Consider the following 19,555-nt stretch of genomic DNA (forward strand, 5'->3'; position numbering starts at 1 on the left):
GACACAAGTTTAGCCAGTATTTTTTGATGATAGTTGCTGTTGAAAAATTAATAAAAATCCTGTGTTCCAAATCACAGGCAACATGCAAACCAATTACATAGGTCCATAATACATTTCAAACACTTGTCTGTCTTCCAAACCAGACACTTAGGCATTTAAGCAAGTAATCTACTCTTCTACTACTTTAAGAAGGGGAGAACCTTTCATGTTCACATTTATATCTCTTAAAACAAATACATTCTGTATTTTGCTTTAGACCAGCAAAGAGTCAGAAATTGTCCTACAAGCTCTGGCAACACGGCATTTCTTTGTATATGGTCCAGCTATGGTTTTGACAACCTGTAGGTCTCAACTGCATCAAATAGATACTGCTGGCTGCACAGTACCATTAATCTCTTCAGAGGCTCCCAACGCATAGCTCTTAGAAGACAGGTAAGGTAAAAGACTACCACCAAATTCCATACCCACAGAGCATGATTGTCAAATAAGCCATATCAACCCTTCCGACCCAAGAGGTCAGTCATCAGTAAATGCATACCCACCAATAGCACATGTTGGTCCACTCCACCCTGATGGACAGTGACACTTGAAGCCTGATGAAATTTCATGACAAATTCCACCATTAGCACAGGGATTAGATACGCAAGCATGCTCCGCTGGGAAGAAAGAGGGAAAGAAATTCTTGCTAAATACTCTTCCAATATCAATTAAGGAGAATTTACATGGTTAGAAATTGTGTTCTGATTAAGTGACCAAGAGCATGAGCAGTAGAGAGGTGCCTGTACAGAAGTTTGAAGCCTCCCTCTCCAAACTGCAGAGAGTAAGATTCCCAGTAGGAGACTGAAGCAGGATTTTACTGAAGGTGCATTATCCTTTGTATCTACTGACTAGAAAGCCTGAAGGCAGACAAGTCACTCATATCTCAATATCCCAAGAGCTAGAGAAGTTCCCCATTAACCTACTGCTTCCAGCCACGCACTTCCACCTCTGGAGTACTCCAGCACTTTTTTTTTTCTTCAGTGAGACTAAACAGATATGCTGTATGCAGAGGTCTGAACAGTAGTAGTAGTTTAAGTATCAAAGATCTGTTTAGCTTCACTGTAATACTGTTCCTTGGAAACAGTATAGAGCTACTTGCAGTTATAGACAGTATTTCTTGTCACTCCATGTAGGGCTGTAATACTTGCAGAAGCTGCACTAAGCAACAATCAAGTTGAGGAGGGACAAGTTGTATGCCATTACTTTTGATATTTTCCCTCTTGGAAGCCAAGGAAGCTTTTGGAAAGAAGAAAACAATCCCCTTGCTAGATAGGACTTTCTAATTGCTGCTAGCATTTATCTTTGGGAATCTTTCTTTCAGGGATGATATCTAGTTTGCAAACTGAATTTACATTGCCTAGGATGTTAGGCACTAGCACCTACAGCAGCTCATATACCAATCTACTGCTAATAATCAGTATAGAACTCAAATGTATGGCTCCCTTTATTACTGCCTCCTCATCTGGAGAGCCAAGCTGCTTCCCCACAACTTTCGGGGCAAGCTAAGACAAGATTTCATCCAGTTTAGCCAAAACTTTGCATCACATTCTACCAGCTGAAGCAAAATTAAAGTTTTGATAGTATCATTAATACCACACAGCACTTTATAGAAGTTCAAAGAAGATCTACATCCTGATAAATGTGAAAACCTTCTGCTGGTAATAGTTCAGTGAACTTAAGGCCAAACAGTTAAGTTAAAGGAAAAAAAAAAAAAAAGGGTTTTTTCCATCTACACTTTAACTGTATGAAGGAATAGCAAAATTCAAAGTGACAAGACTGGGAATATCACATTCAAAAAAGGATTTAACAATCCATCATGGCAAAGAAAGTCACTGCAGAACACCCAACTGAATACTACAGGTGAAAAGGTTGAACCAAAAGTTTTCATTTTTCTCCAAACATCAAACCTTTAAAGCAAAATAGGAAAGAAATAGAAATTGCACACTTGCCCCTTTATCTCCAGAGACATAATAGTCAGGAAAAGTCTCCAAATACCAAAATAGTCTCCAGTACATGAAAATTTTGGTCTTTGTGTAACACATACACAGATATAAATGAAAAAAGCAATACGCTATCTTTGTAGTGTGGTTGAAATATGAAGCAGTTTTTTCACATTGGATAGACACAGATTATGTTAAACTCTACACTTAACTTCTCATTTAGACTGCTTAAGGTGACTCTGTCGGAGGGCTTGAACACATTTCCATAGTACTTAACATCTGCGTCATTAATCCAAATGTATTAAGAGTCCCATATTAAAAGATGGTTTTAAAAATCAAGTTTCAGTTGATCAAAAAGGATAGCCAACACATCCAGGCAGCTAAAAATTGGGCCAAAACCCCACACCACAGTTAAAATTGAAGTGTCCATCACTACTACTCTCCTTAGTTCCCAACTTGTATAAGATGCACATTTGCAAGCAAACCAGAACACAGGAAAATGAGTAGCAGGGAGAAAGGTAACAGGGAAAGGTGCACCTGTAACCCATTTCCATGAGACTATAGCCCGATTGCATGCTTGGATTAAGGAAGTGAAGAAGCCAAAGGGAAGAAATATTCTCAGTCTTATCTAAATCCAGGGGAAACTGTTGCGGCATTACTGTTGTTTTCGGTGGTTTTTTGAATAGCCAGCCTAAGGCACTAGACAGGGAAGACAGAGCTGGCATATCCCTACTGTCGCACAAAGTAACAATCAAGTTGAAAGGACAAGTTGCACACCATCACTTTTCACACTTCCCCTCTCAGAAACCAAGCTAGCTTTTGGAAAGGAGAAAATAGCCCCTCCACTCTACAAAAAAAAAAGCAACAATGAGCATATAAAAATGCCATCTGTCTAACTAGAACATAGTCATGCCTAAAACAGTTTCAGATTTCTGAAGATACATGCAATATCCAGAAGTACCAATTTCACAGTTCTTTCCAGAGTAGCCATCTGGGCAAGCACAGCGATATTCATCTGGTTCAGTATTCATACAGGTTCCACCGTTCAGGCAGGGATGGTGATTTCCACAGTAATTCAGATCTGGACGGAGAAAAAGTGTCAATCAACAGGGAACACAAATCTCACTGTTTTAATCCCTAGCCAGACATACAGATGCCTTTCTGGCTTGAACACCATTCACCCACATCATCCCCATATTCCATTAGCTAGCCTGTCATCTCATTACTATCCACAGAACAGGGAAGGTTGAGCAAGAGACAACTGCAATGAGTTAGAAGAGTCGGGACCATTCCAAGCCTTTTGTCTTAAGCTTCCTATACTTATGATGTTCAGGTACCATCTGCCATAAAACAATTAGGCATAGAAATACTCAGGTAGTTACACACTAGCAGGAAAAAAAAATGGTTAATGAGTTATCAGTTAATCATGCAACTTTACTTATTTTTCCTGTACATTAATGTTAAGTACCTTTGTTACAGAGCAGGCCACCCCAGTTGGTTTCACAATTACACTGCCAAGGTTCATTACAGCTCCCATGAGCACAGCCTGGGTAGCGGACACACTCATCACAGAACTGTCCTTGCCAACCATAATGACACCTAAGATGTAAGTTCACATGTTAAAAAAGTTAGCAACATGATGCTTAATTATCAGCATTACAGCTATTTAGAACACTACACTTACCATTCTCAAGAACAAAGTCAACTGTTCAATGTGCAGATAATAAAACTTTATTTCTCCTGTTTAGAAGGGACACACTAGTCCTGTGGAACATCCTTACTGGAACTCATCCTGCTCAACCATATTACACACCATGGCAACAAACACCACCAAGCACTATACATTGAGAACTGTACATAAGTTAGTTGTTCTTTCAGAAGTAGTCTCATCTTCACATAATCATCTCACACTAGGATAAAAATTGTGATTGGTATAAAAAAAGTTGAAATTATTTTTCAAAAGGAGACTGCTGGCTTACTGCATCAAGCACCATAGCTTTTTTTCTCTCTATGAAGACAGCCTTCAAGATATTAGCTAGTTTGTTCTGGAGTGCTACATTCTTGAAAGACCAGGGCAGCCAGAGATGCAGCTCTCTTGTCAATTTTCTCAGGACTTAGTTTCTCAAGAGAACCCTTTTTACAGATTTATTTTATTATATCCCAAATGTTCTCTAGTGGCATTATGAAAATGGGTACTCTTTGGAGAAAGGAGAGAGAACAGAAACAAAAGCCATTAATAATTCATTTGTTTTAAACAGAGTTGAAATTTTGTCACAAGATTTCTTCAGAGACCAGTATCTTTATGTTATCTGCAACAGATTTCTGCTAACAAAAGCAACTGTTTATGCTACAGGAAAAGTGTTAAAGTAGGAACTTTAACCAAAAAAAGGTGTTAGCCTATGTCCTTTTTCTTTTTTTAATGTATATTTCATATACATTTTAATCAAAAAGAAAGAGTAAGCTTGCTCTTTTGGGCCAACAAAAAAATGTTCTGCCTGTTATTTTATTTTATTTCTTATAAACAGTTTAAGAGCCATACTAGCAACAAAGAGATGCATAAAAACACACTGAATGGGGGTTGGGCACATTCATGCCAGTGGAGCCCTAATGCCTAGGGGAAAAAAAAGCATTAGAAAGGGAACTGTACTTTTTTAGATTTACCACCACCATTCTATTATCAACATGCTTTGAATACCATAAAAGAACAGAAAATAAATTCTTAAGTCTTTAGTCTTGGGGTGTGGTGAGAGAAGACAAGAAAAAAGAAGTATAAACAAGGAGTCTTGGTTCCTTGTGAATCAATCCACTTCCACCATTTCAGTAAGCTATATCAATCCCCAGAGGAACAGAACAGGTTATGCTGGCAGCTTATTTAAATTTCTACTATTTACATAGGCAGAAGGAATCTAGATGCAGATCTTGGCAAGATGATTTTTTTAATATAAAGTTCTAGAACTACTTGGAGTTCTCAGTCCCAGTATCTGCTCTTCATTCAAAACCTCACAGCTGTGGGATCCCTAAGGAGAACCTCAGCTATGTACCTAGTCCAGAGGCCTCCAATCGACTCATCTAAGCAAGGCTGTGAGAAGCCTGGAGAACATACATATTTCAGAGGCAGCTTTCTTTTGCTGTATTAGCAGTAAGAGGAAACAAATACTGCTCCTGCTAAATTTGATCTCTTCCTTCCTCCTTAAGGACAGAAAAATCTTTTCAGGGGCTGGTAATAAACAACTAAAAAAGAAAAAAAAAAAGGTACTGTAACTCACTTTACTGGCCCCAACCCAAATCTCCATCCATGCCAAACCTGGCACTACTGCCAGTGATTCACCATGACTATCCTAGCCAGAGCCAACTCCCCACCCACATATAACAAGCATTTTCAAGGGCTGAAAGTCTGCATCACAAAGCAAATGATCACAGTAACTCAATTTGTTTTCCATACCCAATGGATAACAAGTTTCTTTGTTTAATACTGCACTGGTGATTAAGAGTGCAAAGAAAAATACAGCCACCTTTTTAGAACTTGAAGGCATCTTAAGCATCTACTTGAGTTTGTAGGTACGCCTGACTGCATTAAAATTATTTCAGCAGAAAAGGGTTGCTGCTTTTTCATGATATTCAACACAGTCAAGGTTTACTGTTAAAGTTACCACCAAGCCCGAGGGAAATAATTTCTAGAGGCTAAAAGCAGTCCAAAGGAACACAGTGTTTACAAGTCAAAAGGTTACTATGTGGTAAGCTGATCAGCCTTCAGTTTACAAGGAAGAGTAAATTAGGATTTCCTCTTGAACAGGAAGTCTGGTTGCATCCTACATTAGCAGGTGCTAGAGCAGCTTTAATTCCACTTCCTTCTAAAAAAGATAGTGTTTACACGGATCTCAGCTCACTCCTAGAGCATGATGTGATCAATAGAGCGAAATCAATTCAGAAATAGGCATGTCGTCATTTATGAGAAAAATATCAAGCCACAACACAAGGATGAAATAATCTTAATGATCCACTATGAGAAGCCCAAAAGGTACAGATAGAAAAGCAACATCTATAAAAAGAAATGCCAAACGAGAATTCCTTTTCAAGTAACAACCACTTGTGTAAATGTCAAAAATAAACTGCTAGTGCAGTTAATGGTGGGCTAAAGTTACTTCTTCCCTGCCCCCCACAGTTGAGAATAATTTTTTTGAAAGCTTCTGCAATCCTAAATTTTTCACATCTGAATAAATAAAAACCCCCAAATTTAGAGAATTCATAAAGATTCCCATTGTTCAACGGACAAAGAAAATTCTTACTTACTGGAATCAAGATTCTACTTCCTTTGTCCTTCCCCTCTGCTGACTTCATCGGCTCTAACTTGTCTTTACAACCAAACACACGCAAAACAAAATCAGAGATGGCTTAATCTTAGCCCTTGCTGGGTTATTAGCAGTACAAAAGAAGCTACCATAAATAGATTGTTACAGTTTAGTAACTTCCTTATGGAAGGTTGAAGTAGAAGTACAGGCATCTGCTCCCAGACCAAAGCGTCCCTTCAGGTCAGGATTAACACAGAGAGAGTGCAATAGGAATAGAAGAACATTTGCTAGTTATCTTGAAACCAAGAACTTGCAGAAAAGATCCTGATAATTCTACAGAGGTGCTTCACAGCTTCCATTTTTCTTAGACAAGAGTCTGGTAGCAATAGAAAATGAGAATTTAAATACAAGGCTGGAGGAAGGGGAGGTGACAGGACTTAACATTAGCTAGGCTTCTAGATAACATTTCAGTCCTGAGATTAGAGAAACTGCAACTGTGCAGGAAAAATACTGTTGTCATTGACAAGTAGACAAAGCCACAATAATTCAACTCATAGCATATACTTGGTTACAATAAGCAAGCAGGGCTTCAAACAGCTAAATTCCAGGACAAGGAAGAAAGACCTTCTACAGTAAATCTCAATGTGTTTAAAGTAGTAAATTTAGTATAAAGGAATCCTACAGAAGCACCCATCACAGTTCAAAGATGCTTATGTACTCAGATGCAGGAGTGGGGGAGAAGTGGGGAAAGGAGAAAGAAAAAGAAGATCTGGGTTTTTTTGCTTTTCCTGGGGCTATTAAAAAAGGTAAACTGTTCAAGTTCAATAAAATAGAGATTTTTCTACAGAACTATGCCTTCCCTATGTTCTTCTGAAACAGTTAGAATTAAGGAAAAAGCTGATGCTGGTCTTTGCTTTCCTCTAAGGATGTTTGTGTTATAATTATTTAGTGAAAGCTAGGTTTAAATTTAGCATTTCCAAATCAGATGCCACAAGGTGTTCAAAAGATCCCATGTTGCTGTATGTAAACAGTTAGATTATTTGTGAGGATAAGGCCCTGAGCAATCTGGTCTAACTAGACCTCCTTTGGGCAGGAGGTGGGACTTTCCATACTCCATGATTTTATGATAACTCCTACAATGGCAGTTATGGAAGTGATGCAGAAAGGCATAGAGATGTACCTAGATCTTGACGGTCTGTAAACCATGGTCCCTCAGCACCTTGCATAATTAATTCCTCCTTATCCAAAAGGAAGATGCCTGTTACAGACCAAAAAGTTAGGGTGCTCCCCATAGTCAGTATTAACTCAGCTGTTTTGTACTATCTTCACACATGGTTTATTCTCCTAGTTCAACCACTTCTGGTTATTTGAGAGTCCTGAACTTTCTGTGCAGAAAAGTTCACCTGAGAAACTTCATATCGCAGGTCTCATTCAATCACTAATCTACACTGGTTAACCTTATGAAAAGGCTCGTAATACATGAGAATGAGAGGATACCTAAATAAATTCTGTTCTACACCTAGCTACAGAGCTTTGTCAGCACTTAATGCACAAGTACACCTAAACTATCAATGTGAAGGAAATCAAAACCAAACTACTTCAAGTCTAGGTCAAAATATGGGGCCTAAGAAGAAATTGAAAAAATTCTAGGGAAGATACAGGCAATGTGGTATAAGCCTTTAATTACCACAGGTTACACCTTACTGGTACCTTGTACATCCTACAAAAGCTGAAGTGAAGATCATTGTGCCATATTTACACATCATTTTTTAAGCAGGCTTTTTGGAGGGAGCTTCTCCCACTCTTATTTCAATTGAAAGCTGTGGCCAAAACACTCAACACAGGAAAACGAAGCAAAACAGTGACATTAAGAGCAGAAGCCAAATGCATCATTCGGGGTGGGGGAGAAACAAACCTCTTAAATGGAAAACCACTAAATTTTCTAATGACGTGAACAGGATGGTGTTGCATAGGCCAGAACAATAGCTTTATATTAGTTACTTACTTAAAATAACTATAAGAAAGTCTGTTTAATCTTTTAAGAGATTAATTGTTGCATAGCAGGCAGCAATATGGAATAGCTGTTAGGAGATCCTACGATTCTGAGCATCCGGATTCAATGTTATAGCTACTACGATACTCACTCACCAAGACTTGTCACAGAAGCGCTTTCTCCACTTTCCTACCTTTGAAATAGGCATGATGGTTTTGTGAATAGGGAAGGAAAAGATGCTTATTAATGAGCTCAAATGATTTAATTACCTGAAAGCTTGTCATCTTTTCCTCTCACCCCCAGCAGTTTTATTTGACCAAAAGATACAAACCTTTCCCTACAAACTTTTTTCCTCCTCTAATAAAGGAAGTAATTGAAAGCTAACATTCTCACTCCAGTACTTTATTTAGAGTTTTGTGAAGCTGATGAGGGGATGGTTCAAAACTGTTTACCCAGATCATATAGGGAAAGGTTGCTCAGTTAACTTGCAGTAAGTGGCTCTAAGAGTGTGTCTGTATTTGCATAAGTTGACACCAGGAGCATGCTTAAGTGAACTGCCTGATCATTCCTGTTGATGGTGCATTGGTTCACATCACAGAGCTGTTTTGGAACAAAGGAAGTTAATTCCTTTTAGGTTAAACTAAGGTAATGTAAGACTATGTATGCCAGGAGCACACCTAATATGTTCCAGTTCCAAACAGGTATTCATTCCACAAGAACAGACTAGAGCTAGGCTAAAGTTAAAAAAATGAAGTGTTTTTAGTATGGGTATTGGGTTCTCAACACTGCTTTGATCTACTGTTCTAATTTGTCTGCACCACCTACTATTGTAGACACAGGTTAAAGTACTACATGTTTTTACTTCCTGTACACCCGCTCACATTCTCCTGGAAGCAGCATCCACCTCTAGGATATATTCTGTCTTTCTACCCCCTAACCATCCAAGGAAGCGAGGGCAGAGTGTGCCTTAGTTCCTTGACCAAGAAAGAAACAAGACATGGGATTCTTTTTTGTCTAACTTAATATGCCTGCTTGTGAAATACTTGCCAACAATCCCAGGAGGCTTACCACTAGGACATAAAAAAAAACATAATAAAAGCATACTGGTTATGATAACAGGCAAGAGAACTTATATGATGAGACACAGCAATTGTAATAATTTTGCAAGTTCTTTGACACTCAAAGCTGTGAATACAAGACCTTGCAAAGAGGAGACAGGAGATGATGTCCAGGTACTGGTACTAAGTATATTCCTGCAGGGACAAACAATAGCCCTAAACCTCTTTAGGGACCATAGCTAGTCCAAGTTGCAGGAATTGAAATGGTCAGATGCCACAGCAGCTAGCACACTGCTCAAACAAGACTTTCTAGTTTACTGTTCAGAGCAGCTTATGAGATTTCTCCTAATTTGAGAGCTTATGAGATTTCTCATAATTCCATTCTGGAAGAATTATGGAAGGAAGCCATATCATTTAGATCTGCTCTTGACAAGTCCTGGTTAGCCAGTAACTCATCTGTGAGCATCTTCTAGATGTTTAGAAATGGTATACCTGTTTGAGTGTTCTTTTGAGATTTCTATCTGAACTAGCTAGTATGGAAGTTCCCCATTTCTTACTGTCTCCCCATTTTTAGAAGCAGGCATTGTATTTCCTTCTTTTTTCAGTCCTCTAAGATCTTTTGTTAGTTCTCTACAGCCTTTCAATAACCTGCTTTGAGATGCCTCACCAGATCTCCTTGTACCCAGGAATGAGCTTACAAGAATCCAGATGCTTTTTTTTTTTTTAAAGTTTAGGCAGAGTTCTCAAATGTTGATGTTAACCATGTTATCCGCCGAACTGTCATGAAAACACAAGCGAGAGATTAGTGATATTGGTAGGCCTCCTACTGAAAAGGACAGGAAGACTATGCAAGCCTTTAACATTTAACAAAGGATCTCTAGAACACTATTACACCTCCAACACTCCAGGTAGTTGTAGCTCATTTTGCAACTCAGGCTTTTGTTCCTGCATCTCTGTAAAGAAAGTATTGAATAATAGCTGAGCAGGTTGTGGCCCTTATAATGACAGATTAAGGGAACAAAACCACTTGGGAGAGGCATACAGCACCCGCAGGCACTGCTGAACACAAGAAATCAGTCTCACAAGTATGGCTGAAGTGGAATACAAGGACTACAAAAGGCCTGGCACTGGACATGAAGTTTGAGAAGTCTGTTTCAACAGGACAGACATAAGTTGTGATTAAATAAAAACAAAGTCACCAATATTGTAAAACCAAAATTGTTACATGTAGCTCAAGAGTAATTCTAGAGTAAGACAGTTCAAAGTACACAGATTAAATAATTAAAGTTTTAAAAACTGTATGCTTGCTTTGTTCACCTTGCATGAATTCACATTAAAGTGCTATTAGTGATACCATTTCTAATTCATTTCAGTTAGTCTACACATTCTAAAGAAATATTCGTATCACAGTTGCGTGAAGTAAGACTTGCATTTCCCAGGACATAACCTAGGTGCTACCATAGCTCCAGAAGCTGAACACAAACTGAGCAGTGTTAGGGATTTGACTCCTTTTGTTTCACTTTGGAAGAGAAATTCAAACATTCAAAGGCAACAGGAAAAGTAGAAAGACTTCTGAAAATACCATATTCCTAGCAGGAATATGACAATGTAGCCCAAATACAAGGCATATCTGGACTTCTGCCAAACCCATACCACTCGATCACAAAGAAGTGAAAGATTAAGCTGTTAAGTCTACTGACAGTTTATGAGTGGTACCATAGTCAAGTCAGCAGTTTTAATCAAGGAAGGAGACTGTCGCTTCTGCTTTCTCTATATTCACTTTGACAACTTCATAAGGTGATTGAGCCTAAGTCAGTTATAAGCCATTAGATCAAACTTCATTCTTCTCTAGACAGTTTAATGAAATTTAACAAAGTACTCCAAATGATGTAAAAACATACAAAAAGCACCAATCATCACGGCTTGGCAGTGTTGCTTTTTTGACAATCCTTCCTACTATTTGGGCTGGTGAAGTCAATCAATAAGACCATTTGGTCTGCCACTGCAGCCTTAAAAGAAGAAAAAAAAAATTACAGTGGCTAAATACTTTGAGCCCAGATATGGATAAAGGTTGTCTTGGTTTTTTGGGGTTTGGTTTGTTGGTTTTTTTTGTTTGTTTGTTTTGTTTTGTTTTTTTTTTTTTGGGGGGGGGTTGTTGCTGGTTTTTTAATTTTTTATTTTAAGAAGATAGCTGGATCTTGCAAAGATGGGAAATTGCAAAGTTGCATTTGCTTTCCTCAAGGATGCAATTTTGCTCGTTATTCAGTAAATTATTACCTTTTCTGAACTGCCTCCACAATGACAAAAACCTATCACCTAGATCCAGCCATACCACAAAATCATTTCCCACATCAGGTCATTTTGAGACGTCAGGTCATCCCCTACTTACTTTCCATTTCTTTGGTGAAAGCTCAACAAAAGAAAGTGGCACATTTCAGAACACTAACTGCCTCAAAACAAGGGGTACACAGATGGTGTACAGTTACCACTAATGGCCTATCCTTTAATGGTCCGCAGTCATTTAGCTACTTTTAAGATCTGGTTTTAGTATAACATTTAATCCAAGAACAGCTCTAAATTACTTTGGAACATCAAAGTATGGAGGGTAGATCCTTGCTATGAGAGTTAGGCTGAAGCCTCAGAGCCATTGCTTAAGTTACCTGCATGTTCATACAAGTTGAAGATGGAAATAGTTTTCCAACTTTTCTATTTATAAATGCCACTGCAGATTTTGGCAACCAAGTAGCTATTGGCACCAGTAGATTTCTATACATCTCACACCCATGTTTTTCTCACATTTTCATTTTCTTTCTAAATTAAAAAAGGACATTGTTTTCACCTGTTAAATGGTAGCGGCAACTGTCCAAAAACCAGGATGAAGGAATCTAGATTATAATTCAATAGCACCAAACATAGCAGTTTCTTTTAAATAACAGCTTCCTTTGTACTGCTGAAGATAAAGGTCACGTCTGTAAGCCTTGCTTATTTTTAAGTTCAGCATCATTTTTCTACAGAAAGTATTATCCATTCAGGTTAAAAGTAACATTTCTAATGTAGCCCCTAATAACTATTACAGAATACAAGCTAAAGATATCTGTGTGAACAAGCTCAAGCTACCAAATCACATTTAAAGAGGTAGTCGAGAACCTTCTGCAATACTGGAAATAGAGTGGCCATACATAGAAAGGCCATTGTTTTCCTTCAACCTGCTGATGACAGATCTATCACTTCAGCAGACAGGCGTTAAGAAACAAGGCAAACGGCATACAATCCATCTGAAATATTAAGTCCCTTATTCCTTCTGCCAGTACTTTCTTTCAGATGAGAGAATCCATCCAACAAAATAGATTTCTGGTCAGAGTCCTTCAATAGACTCAATGTTATTTTTGTGAGCTGTATTTAGCTGGGCAGGTTAGGAGGGGGCACCTAGACTTACAACATTAGCTGCTTCTTCACATCAGTGACATGCTGTAAGGAAAGGCTTTGCTTGTATGAGAATACCTATTGACAGATACCTTTAAAAAAAGGTACCATAGCCACCCAGTCCCCCATCTTCAAAGGTTTTGTATTCCCTTCTTTAAACCTTCCTCCTCCTCTCCAATTTCTGTCTTCCCAGATACAGCTGGTATCACAGAGAAATGAAAGCTAAAAAGGAAACTGCACCACCCCCTCTCACCCCCCCCCCCCAAGAAGGGTACTGTTTTGCATTTGCTTAAGCCTGTTGCTTTTTCACCTTTATTCAAAGGCTCCTTGCATTCAAAAAGTAAACATTTACAGGCTCCTAGGACACTCCTTTGATACCTACAGGACTCCAGAAACCCTTACATGAATCAAAATTCATTAGAGTAGGTTCTCAAGGGGAAAAATGTGTTCTTGAAACACTCAAGGGAAGGAGTACTTCTTACTCAGGCAGAAGTGATACTGGCCCAGCTCTCAACCAAAATCTCTACTTGTAACCTAAAAAATGACCAACATGGGCACACGATACTTGAAATCACAAGTAAAATATTTAATGATATGAAAAGATCCCAAATAACATTAAATAGAAATATTCTTTCTTACTAAAAGGAAGCCATGGTTTAAACATCTGCCTTGAAAAAAATGTTTTAAGGGAAGTTTTATAGCTCTTCAGAAGTGAAACTGCACATGCACTGAAACACTGCACTTCATGTACTGGAATTTACAGTTTTCAGTCAGATTTGAGAGCTACAACACACCAAATCTTCTACAAGTCAGCAGCACCTGATGGAAGTTTCAGCATGGTAAGAAACTACTGTGTGGTACAATGATTTAGGACTGACTTTGTTATCTGCCATACCCCACTGTCAGAAACTTCAGGCTCTCCAGCAGGATGGGACTTGTTTGCATGTCAGCTGCCACAGCTCACGAACTGGCACTTCAACCCCAGCTTAGCTCTAACCCCAGCGAAGCTAAGCAACCTGCATCCTATTTCTGCCACTTCTGTGATGGTTATAGTAGTTACTAGGAGGATGAAGCAGAACTGCCTTAAAGTATCACAGCTTGCCACAAATGGTATTTGTCAGCTCTCGGGGGTTCTGGCAGCCAGTTCAGTTTGACATCATTCCAAGCAAGCAGATTCAATACAGCTTAGAAAGGAACCACTACACAAATCCACTCTTACAATGATGCATACAACTCTGACCACAAATAAACTCAAGAACTTACACAGGATCCCAAACCTACGAGTAGACCTGTCCCATTTCTTCAACAACCAGTGTAAAAATAACACCCGTTTCCCCTTGACCTACTGCATCGGATGCCTGAACTTTTACAAGGAAACAATCAACTCCTCTTGCTACCACAGAGGCTACTCAGGCTTCATCACAAAGTTAAGGGAACATTTCAGACTCTGTTCTCTTGGATTTAGAGACCAAAAACATTCACTTGGCATAGAAAGTTTAGGTTGGGGTTGCTACTGTTACCTCCATTACTACAAAAAAAAAAAAAGAAAAAGTTTGTTTTGGAAAGGCTAAGTTTACTGTATTTTGGTGATCAAATATATATATATTGAGTGTTCTAGCAGTGTGAGCATTTCCTAGTCGTAACAGTCCAACAAGAAAGTTCCCCTTTTTATTTGAGGGGAACAGATAGTACATAGAGATCAAAGCTCCTAAGGATTTTGAAAAAAAAAAAAAAAAAAGAGACAGACATTCTCATTCGATAAAGGCGTAGTTTTGGATTACATGAAACAGATCTGTTCAGTCTTATATGCACAAAAAATAGAATAGGATTGCAAAACAGTATGAAGTATATGCAGTTCTTATACATGTGAAGTCTACTTCAGGTCTATTTCCACCCATGTTTTTGTATAGGTTTTTTTCCATTTTAAAGTAGACTTTTAAAAAGTAGCAACATACACAGAAAACACTAGAAAGATCAGTACTCATAAAAAAAGATACTCAATCATGCAGACTTACTTGCATTCCCCAGGCGTACTGCAACCCCCATGGAGCAAATTACATCCTTGTTTACATACAGCTGTAAATAGAAAAAGGTTTAGGCATCAGTCTGGGCAGCTAGGTATCCATTACTACAGCAGCAATCTGGAACTGTTCAGCTAGGGCTTCTGTCATTTAGCCTATTTGATGCTTGTGCAAAACAGACTGTCTTTTGCCACGTTCCAATAGTTGTTGCTTCCAGCTAGCTGTTTCACAAAACACAACCCCACTAGAACTGTTTATGAAAAATAACTTAAGGTAACTCCTTAAAAAAGTTGCTACCAAATAGGTTTGCAGCAAGAGTGTCAGCACTGAAACATTTATCAAATACAGTTATTTTTTAATCTGGTATTAGACTGGTGTTATGCTGGAAATCCCAAGCTTCAAGAGATACACCATGACCTTGAGTAAGCTCTGAAAATGATCTCCCCTCTTATTAACAGGCTTTTTACTGAAAAGGAACAGGAAACAAAAACAAGAGGAGTATGTCAAGTAATTTTAGCACTAATTACTCGCTGAGACTAAAGGCAAAACGCAAAGAGATTTCATTGAGTGGTAGTACATTAAAAAGGATGACTACACTTGAATTTCTGTTCACATTAAGAGCTATCAAAAAGCTTTCAGCTTTGCATACATTACACTTAAAACTCTCATTTGCAAAAATAAGTGTTACAAGGACATTTTTACGGGATTAAAGTCTACAGTATTACTGATATCATCACTGTTCAATAAAATCTTACATTAACAGATGCAATACATCATTTTGCTTTGAAGTAACACCATCACTGAATAAAACCAATTAGTAAAAAGATGTTTCACTATTTCAAATCCTAAATTTGTTGTGTAGCCCTGGTAGCACACACCACAAGCAACACTGTATCCTGTCTTGGGCTCCACTTTTCAGAGGATTTTTTTTTTTTTTTTTAAGATTTGTATTGAAAGGACAAAGTCTGTCCATTAAAATTGCTATGCTACAGCACCAACACTACAGAAATACCCACTGCAGTTTATACCTATTATATATACACATTAGAGGTAATCTAAAATGAAGCAAACAATACTACCTTGTTTACATTCTTCTCCCATCCAACCTTCCATGCAGGCTTTGTTTCCATTTTGATCACATGTGTAGTGACCAACAAAATCATCTCGAGGGCCACAAAATTTATTGCACAGAGCACTGTAGTAATTTTCATCACACTTCACTCTTATTTGTACTTCAAAATGGGCAACAGGACCATTAAATTGTAGGGTCTTCCATCGATCTTCTGGGTTGATCATGCCAGCATGTGCCACTCGTTCTATTAATGAGTCTTCACCTTTTTAAAAAGGTAAATTCAACAGGTGATAAGTTTGATAGCACACAAGAGCATATAAATTCAAATCAAAAGTATTCAACTGGTTAAGAGAAAACCTAGTAAAGAAAATGTTAAGATGATAAAGATCTACTGTATAACTGAATTTTCCTTTGCCTTGCAAAGTTCATTACAGGAAGACCAATTTTAAAAAGTGTCCCAAAGGAAATATTAAAAAATCCTGGAACATAATCCATAGGAAATAGCTTATTTTTCAAGGCAGCCAAACATACCACACCCACACACTGACAACCAGCAGCTTTATCTTGATCTGAGGCTCTTTTCGTCTCCTTTTTATGCTTATAAAATTGCAAAATCTGCATAACCTAGTAGCTGAAATATTAAAAGTTATCTGGTGCAAGTTTAATGTTAAAAATAAAGCAAGACTCATACTCAATTTGCTGCAAAATTACTAAGCAATAATAAATGCTCTGGTAGGCTTGCATTATGTACATAAACCAGCTTTTTTCCATTTTATCATTCTCTCTACAGTAAAGGCAAAACATCTTTAGCAAGCATTTCATAGAACACTTTGTGCAGCTAGTATTTGACATTGAGAAGAAATATACAAGTGAACGCAGGATTGCCAAGGAGCCATTCTCAACTCTGTATCCTGCTTATCCTTATCCCCAGTGGAACTACCGATAATTATGATCACCGTTGCAATACACTCTATAAGCATCCTGCCTTGCCCTCACAGAAAGCAGCAGCACTGCTACTGCCAGACTCCATTAGCTAAGACCAAGTGTGCACAAAGTATTAGTTGTCACATGGGACAAGAGGATTCTAGGATATAAGATTACAGAACTGCCAACTCAAAGTATTTTCATTTTTATGAATATTCATTTTATTCTTGGTATGGAAGCTTCAGTACTATGAGGGGAGACAATTATAGTCAGTACAATTAAACTATACAATTTCTTCAGTAAATGTTAAGACTAAGCAAAGCACAGTAAAGGTAAGGGTAGACAGTGAGTAACCTCAGTGATGAAGAGTTTTCAAATGTTTTCACTATTCAAATCTGGTAACACCCAAGAGTTTTTCTAGGTAACTCTGCAAGCTGCAGCTGGAACTCCAAGCACTATTTAAGGACAAGAAAAAGGTACAGAAGCTCCACTTGTATACATGAATTTCATACCCATTTATGAAACAGCTATAATATTGCCAGCTCAGAGCATCAGCATCCATTTTCTTCAAATAATAAAGATTCTTTAAAATGCATATTAAAATAAATGAAGAACCAAAAACTTGCACTCAGCAAGAGGCTGTAATGGTAGTGCGATAAAGTCAAAACTTCAGATTATTAATAACATAAAACACACCAAGCTGGTAGCAAGCAATACTAAACTATTATTTTCAGCAAATGTGTTTCACCTACTTACTTTCTATAACTCATTAACCTAATTGGTTTAGAAAATAAAACCAAAGCAGTGACTGTTCTCACCTAGGAAGTTATTGACACCATAGAGATATCCTGTGCATCTGTTACCAAAGCTGCACTTCCCCCTCAGCATGTAAAAGGACTCAAGTGACAATTTTCAGTCACTCCAACATTAAAGGAAAAGGAAAGCTACAGAAGTAACAGGCTCTGCAATGCATTTTGTTATCTTAACGTTTTTTTTCAAGCTTGCTTCTACCATAAAAATATTTCCTCTTAACATTAAGGAATATTGAACTAAAAAAAAAAAGCTGTTTTAATTAAGCATTGAAAGTTCTCCAATTATTAAGAACTCGAAGTATATCTCTGCTTCAATACTAAAAGTGGTATTGCCATGTACAGGCTACAATTCATGCTTGCCTGGACTAGTCTGCATAAAACATTTTACGGCTAGGCAAGACACACTGAAGTCTATCCCTGTTCTTTAACTCTCAAATTCCTATACGTGAACTCCTCTGTCATCCAGCAGCACGTGGTCAGTATAAGAGTGGACAAGAAACCTGCAAGCTAGAAAAGGCTGCCTGCATTTTATTTTTGCCTGAACAGGATATCTATCATATCATCAAAAGTTCCATTATTAGATTCAACATCCTTTCATAACCTTATTCCTCTCTAATGACTATTGATCTGAAAACCTTGATGAAAAATTATAAAAAAAATGCTGAATCATTGGACAGTCAAGGAATTTGAACAAATAGCAAGTATGCATTATAGAGCTATCTTCCAGCTATAAGCAACACAGGCTCATTAAAAATGTCTGCAACAGCCACTGCTATAAAAGTGTTTCCTCAAAGTGCATCAGATGGACTGAAGAACAGGTCCTGAGATTAAAGGAGTGGCTTATATAATTAAAATCTTATCAAGCATCTTCAGACTAATGCAGATTCAGACATGGTTAAACAACTGGAACAAGCATAATAGCTGTTGCAAATACACCTATGCAGAACAGTTCTCTTAATACCTGGGGTTGAGAACAGGGGAAATAACCCAATAGTGCTTTTTTTTTTAAAAAAAAAAAAAAACAAAAAACTTTATCTTCATAAACTCCTCTGAAAAAGAATATATTCTGAGCCTTAAAAACTTTTCCTCTAGCTTATAACAGTAAAAGTAGGGCTTAACAGCCTAAATAAGCAAGCCAAATAATTTACCCTGAACCACAAAAGGCATCAGGAAATCAGCTCCAAGTCATTTCATTTCTAATACTAAATTCTTAAGTACCAAAGTATGAGAATTCTGCTTTACTTCAAATTTAAAACTGATTCCAAATAGAAGATGCATCTTCCAAGGAGATCTGTAATCACAGGGAGGAACATGTTTGTCAAGGTTCCTCCTTCCTCCCCCACAATGCCAAAGTATTTCTGAAGATGTTCAGTCTCTCACATTTAACTGTTTTGATGAGACAAGTTTGCTCCCTGCATCTGGTTTACCATTAAAATTCACATTAGGAACTCACACACATTACTTTTAGCCCTCAGTAAAGGCAGTGAGCTGCATAACTGAATTTGTCCAGTTACTGGTCAAAAAAGCAGCATACAGTACTCTAACCTCCCCCCACACACACCTCAGAAGCAATAGGGCTTCCTGATTACCAAGAAGTTTTCTACAAGTCTCTCTAGAAAAGCAGATAGTGGCACAGATGTTTGCATAAAAGGAGATGAAGAGTAAAAGGTGGTTCTTTAATTAAGCATCTGATTTTTGGAAGAGGAATCCTTATCTGATGAGTATTTAACTGTAACTGTGCAATCAGGAGCCATGACTACACTTAAATAAGAACACTGGTCATCAACACACTAACTTTTAGCAGAGGTCAGACATTCCCAACAAGCCACTCACAGGGCAACATAAAAGGTGATGCTGGTAGCTGTCTGCAAGGAAACACACACAGGGTAGCATAAGAACTTCATGCCCAAAGAACAGGAGGTGCCCTTCTCAGGAAGTACATAGTCTTCAGCCTTTTTCAAGCAACCATTTCAAAAAGCCATAA

General features: G+C 37.9%; 1 protein-coding gene across 1 annotated transcript in view; it reads right to left on the reverse strand.

Annotated features, from left to right (window-relative positions):
- JAG2 (jagged canonical Notch ligand 2) overlaps positions 1–19,555 on the reverse strand; it is a 71,937-nt gene that overhangs the window by 20,917 nt on the left and 31,465 nt on the right. Inside the window, exons 4-8 of the mRNA XM_072864450.1 lie at positions 15,843–16,097; positions 14,758–14,818; positions 3,448–3,578; positions 2,941–3,060; positions 543–656 (exon numbers count right to left, since the gene is read on the reverse strand). Of these exons, the coding sequence (XP_072720551.1) occupies positions 543–656; positions 2,941–3,060; positions 3,448–3,578; positions 14,758–14,818; positions 15,843–16,097 (681 nt within the window). The remainder of the gene's footprint in view (positions 1–542; positions 657–2,940; positions 3,061–3,447; positions 3,579–14,757; positions 14,819–15,842; positions 16,098–19,555) is intronic.

Source organism: Ciconia boyciana, chromosome 6 (genome assembly GCF_034638445.1).
Source record: "Ciconia boyciana chromosome 6, ASM3463844v1, whole genome shotgun sequence".
Classification (NCBI taxonomy): domain Eukaryota; kingdom Metazoa; phylum Chordata; class Aves; order Ciconiiformes; family Ciconiidae; genus Ciconia; species Ciconia boyciana.